Genomic DNA, 12,713 nt, shown 5'->3' on the forward strand with positions numbered 1-12,713 from the left:
AAGTCACCCGCAAATCACAGGTCTCTCTCTGCTGACTCAGACTTTCTGCTGGAAGAGCCCGCGTGTGATGGCTGCCCTCCTCAATGAAAGGGTGAGTCCAAGCCCTGAGCTCAAAATACAACTGCCCTGCATTAAATACCAGTTGCTGTGAAACTGCTTTCTAAATCCAGCCCCGAGCTTCTCCAATTTCATGCAGGGATGCAGAAGGGCCCCAGCACACACTTAATATCACTGTGCTGTGGGTGACCACAGAGTGACCTGGAGTGACATGTGGGCAAGCCCCCATCTCAACCTGGAGCCAATGCCACAGCAGCTTCACTGGGTGGAGGTCACAGCAGAGCCCTCCACAGATACTATGGTCAGCCAAAAATTGCAATTTTATTTTGAAATGATCATTTTTTTAAAAAGTCCAAGTGGAAGCAATTAAACTTTGGGAAAGTCAAACAAATGTCGTTAGCAAAGAACCCCGAAGCCGACAGGTCTAGATGTAAAAATCTAGAGACAGTTGAGGCCAAGGTGAGTCTCAAGTTCAGAGGCAGCCAGGGAGATAGCAGAGCCCCGTGTTTTCATGGCCGCCTGGTGCAAAGAGCTGACTCATTGGAAACGACCTTGATGCTGGGAAAGACTAACAGCAAGAGAAGAGGGAGACGGAGGATGAGAATGGTTAGATGGTATCAGCAACTCAATGGACATGATTTTTAGCAAACTCTGGGAGATAATGAAGGAAAGGGTCCATAGAGGTCTCAAGGGGTCAGACATGACTTAGCAACTGAACAACAATAAAGAATACGTCTCGGCAAGAAAGTCTATAGGTTGCATCAAGAAAGAGATTGTTCTATGAAAATCAAGCGAGGTGATACTGTCATTTCTAAATTTCTCTAACTGTGGAGCCCTGTAGCAAGATCACAGGTGTAAAGGCTTTAACCAAGGCCACAGATGTGGAACTCTGTACCAAGGTCACCTTTGGAAGTGACCGAGCCCCATAGCAACAGTTGCTTTGAATTCCCCTGACCTGAACCATACAGCTCTCGGACCCCATATTAGGTTAAAATGTCCACCCTATAGCATCCTAACCGATCACCTAATGCCAGCCTTCTAGCAGGAGTTTCCTCTGTCTTGAAGCTATAATAATTGGCTACTATCCCGTGAAAGGTGTCAGCTCTCCCTTGCAATGGCCCACTGTTCTAACAGCATCTCTCATTCTAAAAGACTCTATTCACCTCTCATTCTGTCTCATGTCTGCAAATTCTTCTCCACCTGGCGTGCAGACCACGACACTAAAGATTTATGAAGAGGAAGTAGAATAATGGCCTCATGATGGGTTGCCAAGAGGCCTTACATGGCATTACAGTCAGCAAGGGACCCCAAGGGACTTGGATATGAGTACAGCGAGATGACGTCTGGAGGCATCATAGCTCAGAAAGGCTGCCTTAGGAGGGGGGACTGGTTCCTAGCTGGCATCCCTTATTCTACTGTAACAAAACCCAAAGTAAGAAAGCATCTAAAGGAAGAAAGGGTGAGGGAAAGGGATCTCCAAGATGAGTCTAGCTCAGTTCTTTCCCAGATGTAGCAACATTTTATATCCAGATGGGTCAGTCTCTTGACACTTAAAGGCCATGAACCAGGAGTTCTCAAACATTAGCCATTGTCTGAGATGCTGGTTAAGAATACAGATTCCCAGACTCCATTCCCAGAGAGTGTGGATCAGTGGGTCTGGGGTGGGGTTTGGATGTCTGAGTGCCCATCAGACCCACCTGGGGGATTCTGAGGCACAGAGCTCGAGGGCCACATGCTGAGAAATGAGGTCCCTGAATGGGCTGGCAGGCTGGAGTCCAGGGTCCTGTGGTGCCTCACTGACGTCTTGGCTTTCTGAGATGCTCACCCAGCAGGAAAGCTTGTGCCCATCTGATGAGCCTAGAGTCATGCTCAACACTTAGAGATTCTCATTATGAATAAAGGAAGTGATTTCTAATTTCAGGCATGGGTCTCTTCCACTTGGTGAATCCACCCCCATATCTTGGATTATTTTCAAAGCCTTCCCCTGCCCCCGGGACTATCTATTTTGACATCAAATTCTCACAATAGAATATTGTGCCAGGATGAACAAGGTCCTACTGTAGAGCACAGGGAACTGTATTCAATATCCTGGGATAAATCACAATGGAAAAGAATTTACAAAGGAAGATATGTATGTATATAACTGAGTCTCTTTGCTGTACAGAGAAAGTTAACACAACATCGTAATTCAGCTTCAATAAAACTAATACACGAAAATTCTAAAAAGAGAAAATAAAATTATGACTAACAATACTAAAAAACTGTGTGCTAGGTGACTTACATAATTAATTGTAACAGGGGAAAATTTTTTTAAAGTTTATATGATTTTTGCTTATGTACAGTGTCAGAAAGCAAAATATGAAAAGAATATGACAGTAGGTTTGACTACATACAAATTAAAAACTTTTACAGGATACCAAGATTTTAAAAAATTAAGGAACAGAATGGGAGAAAATATTTGTTTTTTATGTAGCATCCAAACGTTTAAAATTTAGAAAGTTTTAAAAGTTCTTTTTTAAAGTTTTCTTTAAAAAAGAAAAAAAAAACCAGCAAATGGTCTCAAAGAAAAGTAGACAAAAATCAGTGCTTGCATACAATAATTGGGACACACTTATTAAATATGATTCATAGTTTATATGAAATCCAAGTTTAACTGGTGTCCTATATACTTATTTAAGTCTGACAACCCTGATAGGACATGAACTTCCAATTTGCAGGATAAGAAACACTAATGATCTACAATTGTTGAAAAGATGCTTAATCATCATGCAAATTACAACAAACACTTGTAATCCATTTTTTCTCATTAGATGGGAAAACATTAAGAAAACAAGGCCCTTTGTTGACAGCAACAGAAGGAAATATACCCTTATTAATAACACATTTTCTATGGAAATATAAGCCCATAAAGATTTCCAGGAAATCTTGGCAGCTGTGTACATAAAAACTGAAATTAAGGTTTAATAGTTTATTTGGTAAAAAGAGGTGGGGTCCTGAGTGACCCTACTGCAAGCCCCCTGCAGCCTGACACCAGGGTAACATCCTCCAGCCAATAAGCTCCTTATTCAGGGACCAGTACTTGCATATCCATGTGAACTGGGGGCCAGTTCCCTGCCAGCTTGTGGAATTACTCAAAAGAATTTGATAAAGAATAGATACATGTATAACTGAATCACTTGGCTGTACACCTGAAACTAATACAACATTGCTAATCAATTATGGTCCAATATAAAAATTTCTAAAAAAGAGCAAAGAACCTCATCTCATTCTCATTATTGCCACCCAAGTAAGCTAGTACAATGCCTAGAATAAAATAGGTACCAAATAAATGTTTGTTTAAAAAAAAAAAGTCAAGCACATCTTTCCCGAGGAACCAGGAGGTACCCCATCCTTCTAACAGTGTCTTCTGCAGACACTGAGAGCTCACTCTGTTTCCGAGTGCAGCTCCCAGGTGACCCTGTGGGATGTGTTATGCCCTCCTCCCCGGAACTGTGAGTATACGTGACTAATATACTGTCATTAGTCTCATTTGTTAACTGTTGGAGTCATTCCTTAACCCTCGGGTGGGAATCCCTCCTTTATCAGCTGAATGAAGAAGAGGTGATTAGAACAGCATCTCTCAACTTTTTAAGTGCACCTACTTTTAAACACTTTTAATTTTTTCAGATTTTTTTTCAGCGTGGACCATTTTAAAGGTCTATCAAATTTGTTACAACATTGCTTCTGTTTCATGGTGTTTTTTTATTTGCTGTGACACATGCAAGACCTTAGCTCCCCAACCAGAGGTCACACCTGTACCCCCTGCACAGGAAGGTGGGAACCCCCAAGTATAACTACTTTTTAACCCAGAAACTTAACTTTCAAGAGACTATCCTATATAAAGGCACACAAGTACAAAAGAGAGAAGCGTGTAGAAACAAGAATACTTATTGCAGTATTGTTTTTGAAAGTGAAAAATTGGCAACCACATGAATATCCATCCATGGAGAAATGGTTAAATAAATCATTGCAAATGTCATCTATGAAATACTCTGCAACAGTGGAAAAGATCTAGAAAGAAGTCTAAGATTTGTTACATCTAAGCATACATCTGATGTAATCCCACCTAGTTTATGTAGAATGATGCAAGGAGATCCAACCAGTCGATCCTAAAGGAAATCAACCCTGAATATTCACTGCAAGGACTGATGCTGAAGCTTAAGCTCCAATACTTTGGCCACCTGATGTGAAGAAGTGACTCATTGGAAAAGACCCTGATGCTGGGAAAGATTGAGGGCAGGAGAAGAAGTGGATGGTAGAGGATGAGATGGTTGGATGGCATCACCGACTCAATGAATATGAATCTGCGAAAATTCCAGGAGATAGTGAAGGACAAGGATGCCTGGAGTTCTCCAATACAACTTAACAACTGAACAACAACAACGCTTACCTATGCATATGCCTGTGTTCAAGATAAAGACCAGAAGGGATATGGAAACTGGATCCAGGGGGGTGAGGAGAGGGCCAGGTGGAGGCTTTTGTTTACTCGGTATAATTTTGTACTGTCGGAGTCTTTTACACTGAAAGTGCATTCTAGTATTTGTTATGTGATGTGATATCAATGTAAAAATAAGAAAAGTGCATCAAAGTTTATAGAAGATCATGGAGACTAACCCTGGTGAAGGTTTACAGTGACATAAGGAAACAGCAGTGCAACAGCCTGTCTAGAATATTCCAGCACCTCTAGCCAAAGACACCTCTGGGGTGGATGCTCTGTGCTGATCTGGCCTGTAAAGCCTTCTCAGCTTCTCTCCCAGAGGACTCCTAAGCAAAGGTGCTCCCTCACATTCTCTATGGGAGTCACACAACTGAGTCACACAAACAAGCCAATGCATTCGTGCAAATCCGTCATCATCTCTCTCCTGACCCCTATCTTTTATTTTAACTTCATCCTCTAAATCAGGACTTAAGAAAGAAACCTAAAAGGTGAGGTCGGATGCTGAGAGAACATTAAATCCAAAGTATTGCTTCTCCCAGGCTTCCCAGGTGTCGGTGGTAAAGAATCCGCCTGCCAGGGCAGGAGACAGAAGAGACACAGGTTCAACCACTGGGTTGGGAAGATCCCCTGGAGAAGGGAATGACAACCCACTCCAGTATTCCTGCCTGGAGAATCCCATGGACAGAGGAGCCTGCCAACTATAGTCCATGGGGTTGTAAAAGCATTGGACACGACTTAGAAACTAAACAACAATAATGTTGCTTGTCCCAGTGTGAAAACCCAGAAGAGCCTTTAGCAAGGGTTTCTGCAAAGTGAAAACCAAATTTACTAGACTTATGCACCCTCTCCTCTGGTTCTCTCTTTAAAGAAGACAGTGGGGATTTCCCTGGCAGTCCAGTGGTTAGGACTTTACCTTCCAATGCAGGGGGCTGCAGGTTCGATCCCTGGTGGAGGTGCTAATATCCCACATCCTTCTTGGCCAAAAAAACCCCACAGAACTTAAAACAGAAGCTAGTGAAGGCGAGCAGTGTAGCAAGCCAGTGTGGGCACCCTGCAGATCCCAGCGGCAGATGTGGCCAGGCCGCCCGGGGCCCATCTCTGTGCTGCCCGTTTCCCACCCCCGACCCCGGCCCTGCTCCCTGGGGAGGTGTGTGCGTCTCACCACGCTGATGCCGTCATTGAGCAGGGCTTCCCCAAAGATCATCATGTATAGCTGCTCGTTCACACGCGCCTCCTCGAACACGGCCAGGACGGCCACCGGGTCCACGGCCGAGATGAGGCTCCCGAACAGCAGGTTCTGAAGCAGGTTGACGTCGCCCAGCCCGAAGGCCGGAACCTGGGAGACCAGGTAGAGCGAGAGGCCGATGCCGAAGGCATTGAGCAGGGCGCCCAGGCCCGCCCACCACAGGATGGAGCCGAGGTTCTCGAAGAAGGGCCGCGTGGGCATGAAGTAGCCGCTCTCCAGGACGATGGGCGGGAGGAGGTACAAGAAATAGATGCTCGAGTCCATCACCGGCGGGGACTTGTGGTCCGTTCCGAAGATGACCGCGCCTACCAGCGCCCCCACGAGGATGAGCAGGCAGCTCTCGGGCATGAGGCCGGGTAGCCTGCGGTTGAGGTGGAAGCCTACGGAGCAGAGAACCACGGTGAGAGGTGGGCAGGTGACCCGGCTCTGGCCGCTGGGACACCAGGGGAGGTGGGTGCCAGGGGCCTTTCAGAGCCACGCGGATGGGTACCCAGGCAAGCCGGCGCGCATCTCCCAGCCTCAGCACCCTTGTCAAGGCTGCAGCTTGACAAGATCAAGTGCTTCCCACAGCCTGCGCAGGTTCTAGGATCTTCTCAGTCCTTCCGTGCCCTCCTGCCTGCTCCTGCTTTCTGCCTCCTCCATCCCGAGGGCTGTGAGAGGGAGAACTCGGCTCTCATGCAAAACTCGCCTTTGAAGCTCAAGCAAGAGTCTTGAGGGATCCACGGGATAAACCAGCGAATTTAATAAAAAAAAAAAAAAAAAGCAATTTGCCAGGTATAGAGAATGAACTGGTAGTTACCAGTGGGGAGGGGTATGGGGCCAGGGTAAGATATAGGCAGGGGAGTCAGAGGTGCAAACTATTAGGTGAAGCATAAGCTACAAGGATGTATAGTACAGCATGGAGAATACAGCCAATATTTTATGATAACTACAGATAGAGTATATCTTCCCAGGTGGTTCTAGTGGTAAAGAACCCGCCTGCCAATGCAGGAGACACGGAAGACACAGGTTCTGATCCCTGGGTTGGGAAGATCTCCTGGAGAAGGAAATGGCAACCCATTCCAGTATTCTGCTTTGGAGAATTCCATGGACAGAGGAACCCGGCTGGCTACAGTCCATAGGGTTGAACAGAGTTGGACACAACGGAAGACTTAGCACCCATGCATAAATGGAGTATAACCTTTAAAAATTATGAATCACTATGTCATATACCTGTAACTTATATATACATCTGCACTTCAACTAAAAATAAAATAAAACAAGCATTTTTAACTAAAAAAAAAAAGGTCTATCACGGGGATTCAACACCAGCTCCTTCCAATGTACACCTTCTCGACCAAACCAATAAATAAAGATGAAAAGTCTTTGTTTCCCTGATTTAACCAATGACATTGCCACCCAGTCAGCCACTTAAGAGGAAGTCAAGTGGCATTCTTATGGGGACTCCATCACCTCTGCTCCTCATGCATCAGCAACCTATTTCATCACTTACACCTTCCGCTCGCTGCCCTTGACGCGTACCTACTCTTCTCCACGCCCGTGGCTTTCACTGAGGGCAGGGCCTCCCCACTTCTCATCCACTCACTGCAGTGTCCTTCTGACCTCCTACGTCACCCCCCATCTCCCAGCCCATTCCTCATCCTGCTGCCAGATGCTCTATACCATGTATATCTGGGCGTCGAATCCCCACTCAAGGGATACAGTCCAAGGGGGTCATAAAAAGTCAGACACGACTGAGCAACTAAACAACAAGGGCTTACATAATCGAGTCACAGAAGGGAAGGCATTTTAGAAGCGGAGAACTCGGAGAGAACTAGGGGAGAGTAGGAATAGCCCAGCTACATGGTTCCAAAAATACCTTCATTCATCGAGTAGATTCACCTTGTTACTGAGTCCAGACTTACTCTTTGGAGGGTCTGGATGCCAGTTTCTTTTATAAAACTCAGAGACAGAGGAGGTGAGGAATTAAAGTAAAAAGCCCTATAATCTTGCAAATATCTCCTGGGATGGCTAGCACTGGGAGGGCATGTGTTAATTTCCTCCTTCCCGTAGCAGTCCACAGGTGGACCCAGTCAGGGGGTTTCCCTGAACAAAGGCACTTTGGTTTAACCTTCAGGCCGAGGGGCTGGGTTCACCACGGCAGGCCAATATGTACAGACAGTATCCTCTTAGTAAACAGAAGCAACGAGAAGGAAAGGTTAACGTAAAAGAAACAGATCCGACCTGTACTCAGATTTTGTTCTTCCCTGCAACAATCTGACTGGAGCACATTTTAACTGGGAAGGTTATTAAGGGAAGAGTTGCAAGATAATTTCGAGCTAAACAATGGAGGGTGTGAAATTCAAGGCTAAAGAGGTAGTGTTAGTCCCTCAGTCCTGTCTGAATCTATGCAACACTATGGACTATAATATGTAGCCCGCCAAGCTCTGCTGTCCATGGAATGTTCCAGGCAAGAATACTGGAGTGAGTTGCCATTTCCTTTCTTCCTCCCCATAGGCCTTGGGGGCCGTGGAAGGTCTTCTTAGGAATTTTCAGATTCAGAGCTTGTGGGCTTCCCTGACCACAGCTGTGAATTTCTCCATCTACCATTAGCAGGCAGCTTAATACAATGGAATTTAATTAGTATCCAGAGACACGGCAAAGCATACACCCTGCCCGCTGGCTTCAAGACCAGTTTGAGTTCTCCTTCTAGAGTGCTGCTTTCTCTTTTTCTTCCTTTTTTTCCTTATTTACTTATTTTTGGCTGTGCAGCATTGCCGCATGAGGGCTTTCTTCAGTTAAGGTCAGCGGAAGCTACACTCAAGCTTCGGTGCCCAGGCTTCTCACTGTGGTGGCTTTTTTTGTTGCAGAACACAGGCTGTAGTGCACAGGCTTCAGCACTTGTGGTGCACAGGCTTAGCGGCCCCGCAGCATGTGGGATCTTCCTGGACCAGGGATCGAACCCATGTCCCCTGCATTGGCAGGCAGATTTTTTAAGCACTGGACCACGAGGGAAGCGCTCTCCATTTCTTACTAACAGCTTCCTTCTTCTCCTTCTCCCCTCTCTTGCTCCTCTTCCTTCTTCAGTGAGTGCTTATTTTAATCACACTTCACTTTTAAAATACGTAAGGTAGGCAGAAGAGCCCCTGGTGTGATTTTTTTCAGGCCCTGTGTCTCCCCCGGGGTGGTCCTGCTTCCTGGAATTGAGTTTCCTGAAATGAGCCCACATCACCTGCCTGAAACTAAGGTGCATCTACTCACTGATAGCAGGAAGAGGGATCAGCCTGTAGCAGGGCCCTTTCAGGGAAATACTTTGTGAAATTTCACCTTTCACAACTCTTCTCCCTTTCCATAATGGACAAAACAGTCACTCACTGTTAGACTTTACAGTTTCAGGGCCTGAAACTTAAATGGTCACCGATAACTAAGTGCTGCCTGAAAGTCAGAGATGGCCCTTGTTGGAACATCTATGAGGCATGACTAGACTGCCCCATCTTCTCCTCTGAGGCTGGGGACCGAAATGACTCCCACACATTGCCTGGGCGCTCAATACATGTGTCTTGGTAGAAGACTGAATAAAAGAATGAATGATAATACTAGCGATTATTAATCAGATTTTGATTCAAGCTTTATAATATAGAATCTAAAGAATCTTTGTGGACTTCTTAAGTATTAAAGTTTTATGTCATTATTATGATGACGATTATTTTGCTATCATATATAAAGTTATCCAGTCAATCCTAAAGGATATCAATCCTGAATATTCCTGGGACGGACTGGTGCTGAAGCTGAAGCTCCAATACTTTGGTCACCTGGTTGGAAGAGCCGACTCATTGGGAAAGACCTGATGCTGGGAAAGACTGCGGGCAAGAGAAGAGGGCGACAGAGGATGAGATGGTTGGATGGCATCACTGACTCAATGGACATGAGTGTGAGCAAGCTCCAGGAGGTAGTGAAGGACGGGAAAGCCTGGTTGTGTTGCAGTCCATGGGGCTGTGAAGAAACGGGCACGACTTTGCGACTGAACAGCAACAACAATGAAGCTACAAGCCCAGCATTTGGATCACACTATACATTCACTAAATTTGACCTTCATTTCAAGTCGCTCAGTCGTGTCCGACTCTGCAACCCCATGGACTATACAGTCCACGGAATTCTCCAGGCCTTTCCCTTCTCCAGGGGATCTTCCCAAACCAGGAATCGAACCGGCGTCTCCTGCATTGCAGGCAGATTCTTTACCAACTGAGCTATCAGGGAAGCCCTCTTTTCACGTACAATACAAAAATAATCTGAATTCGTAAAGGCCAGCAAATGTGACATTGTTTTTCAATAGGCATGCGCCAACTGATAACTTACTTTAGTTTCCTCTTTCTATAGCGCGTTGAGTTGCATCCACATGAAAATTAAGAACATTTAGGCAGCAGTTCAGTGAACAACAGCATCCTCACAGGACTCTCAACTTGCAGACATAGTCTGGGCTCATGCAACACCTCTATAGGACTATCCGTGTTCTCTGCTGGCATAAACCATACACTGTGTGCATTGAGATGTTTAGTGGTGTAGAATGGAAGCTTCTTTTCCATTAGAAAATCCTTATTTGCACCAAGAAGAGATCTCAGGAATAATTTCACAGATGAACAAATTGAGATTAAAAAAGACAGCGTGACTAGCTAGTCAGTGGCAGATTTAGTTTCCTGGTTCCGGACCAACTTCATGCATTCCTGTGGAAAGGAAGGGAATGGGTGGGACCAGAATCACTGGCATTTTGACAAAGGACACCTCAAGGTCACAGAAGATCACTTGGACTGTTCTTAGCATCCGTGTGCTTGCAGGAAAGGTGATAGGCCCCTAGTTCTGAAGTGAGAATATCATCCCCCTGGGAAACCCCATGATTACTGAGCACTTCTGAGAAATAATGTGAGACCCTCTGTGTCACTGGGTCACGTGACCGCACAAGAGTTCTTCAGACTGACAATTTATCTGCATACCTTACAAGCTCAAAATGAATGGCAGTTATGAAGGGCGCCTAATGAATATGCCAGTGCCCCCAACATCCACGAGGAGCGAGTTCAGTGAAATGGCCAGCATCCTGAGTTAACTGTCTGATTTCTTGGCTTAACCCACACTTCACAGCCATTCCAGACAAAACATATAAATAACCACCCACATACTTCACTGTGTCTCCTTCAGTGAGGCTATCTACTCAAATAACAAAGTTTATCACTAAGGCAAAGGAGATGCTACGCTTGACCATTGAGATGATTGTATCCGCCTTCCACTCTGGAATACCTGTTTTTAAGGAGACAAGGGGTGAAGTTGGGAATTAAATGGTCTCAGAGTGGAATCCATCACTTGGGCTGGAGGCACTGAGAACCCTGGCTAGAATTTCACCCATGAGCTTCAATCTACTTTATGTCGCAGAAGAAACCACAAGTGTGCCCTTGGTTCCTCTTGGCTCCTCTTGGCTCAGGTGTAAACCAAGATTTTACTGACAGATACCATCTCTAATTCCACCTCCCTCGTCACTGAGGGCTATGAGTTGCCACTGGTTGTCTTGTTTCTTGCTTTCTGTCAATTTTCAAGGAGCACATACCACTTTTAAAAATGAACAAAGAGAGTCATTGATGAAGCCCATGGTTCCATGGCCAAGAATGAAGAAAGCGCATTTTACAGAAGAATCATTATGTGGGTCCTAAAATTTCCAGTGGGCATCACCCCAAGGTCAGCATACTTTACTCCGCATTTCTTAACGCACAGAACTTGAGATTTTTACATACCAAATAATGTCACATGACTATCACCCTGAAAGGAGATGAAATAGAAACAACCCAGAGCCCAGAAATAGGTCCTTAAATTTCATAGCACAACCTGAAGCAATAAATGGCCAGACAAAAATCAGTTATGCCTTTCCCTTGAGTCAAGAGAATAGAATTTTCATGTAATAGCAGCAATATTTAAAATCCACTTGACCCACCATCTACAAGGCATATTCATACACATTATCTCACATAGAAAACAACTCCCCACACCAGTTAAGACACTCGGGGCCCTTACCTATTTTTGCAAGTGATGCTAGGAGTATCCAGAGGGTGACCTCGTAGGGAATTTGCACGTAGTCATAATCCAGTGTGAAGACAGATATTGCCTCGGCTGGCTGGGAGCTGGCAGCAGCAAACCGGACATTAAGCTCACGCTGGGCAGAGGAATCTGTGGATCTGTTCAACTCAGAAGATGCTCCACAACACTGGAGGGTCGCTAGCAACAGGCACCAATTCCAAGGACAGAAAGGCACAAGCCTCCGAACGCCCATGCTGTGAGCTTCTCTCGGGGCATGTGCCCTGATGCACCACTCTCGTGAAGAGAGGAGGAATTTCAGAGCGCACCAGCCTCCACCTGGGTCACAGGTGATGTACACACAGCCCGTGGGTCAGTCCGGGAAGAGTCCAAGCGTGTCACTGAGTTCCAAGTATAGATGTTTTCAAGTCCCCTTTAGAGCATTTGTGTTCAGGCAACACAGCTTCTGACTCAAATGCATCCTGTCACTCAACAGACTCGAGAAAGCCCAGGGAACTAACTACCTGTGTGACTTCCATCCGATCGTGATTCGAAGAGCAATTTATGAAGCAGAAATACCTGTTCCTTTAAAGCTGTTTCCTCACGTCACTGCACACTGGTTTCATTTTGTGAGCGAAAATTAAAAAGAACACCACGGTTCTCATTCCAGGTGTCACTAGGGCCCTCCTAATCAGGAAGAGGGTCCTTCCCTCTCTCCCAGAAACCTGGGTTGCACCTGCTCCTTCTCTCCTCCCCCTGCTAGCTCCCTTGGTTTGAATGGCCAAGGCTGCAGGTAGCTCTTGAACCACACTTAATTATTTGTTCAGATTTGACTTCTGTAATGAAATGCTTTCCCTGAATTCTCTGGCAGTTACACTGCTGACACCTAGTGGTCGACGT

At 45.6% G+C, this 12,713-nt stretch overlaps 1 protein-coding gene across 1 annotated transcript in view; it reads right to left on the reverse strand.

The window, feature by feature from the left end:
* SLC9A4 (solute carrier family 9 member A4) overlaps positions 1-12,069 on the reverse strand; it is a 48,992-nt gene extending 36,923 nt beyond the window's left edge. Inside the window, exons 1-2 of the mRNA XM_068975019.1 lie at positions 11,814-12,069; positions 5,697-6,160 (exon numbers count right to left, since the gene is read on the reverse strand). Coding sequence (XP_068831120.1) covers positions 5,697-6,160; positions 11,814-12,069 — 720 coding nt within the window. The remainder of the gene's footprint in view (positions 1-5,696; positions 6,161-11,813) is intronic.
* Between the last annotated feature and the right edge of the window lie 644 nt (positions 12,070-12,713).

The sequence above is a fragment of the Capricornis sumatraensis genome, chromosome 1, assembly GCF_032405125.1.
Source record: "Capricornis sumatraensis isolate serow.1 chromosome 1, serow.2, whole genome shotgun sequence".
Taxonomy (NCBI): Eukaryota; Metazoa; Chordata; class Mammalia; order Artiodactyla; family Bovidae; genus Capricornis; species Capricornis sumatraensis.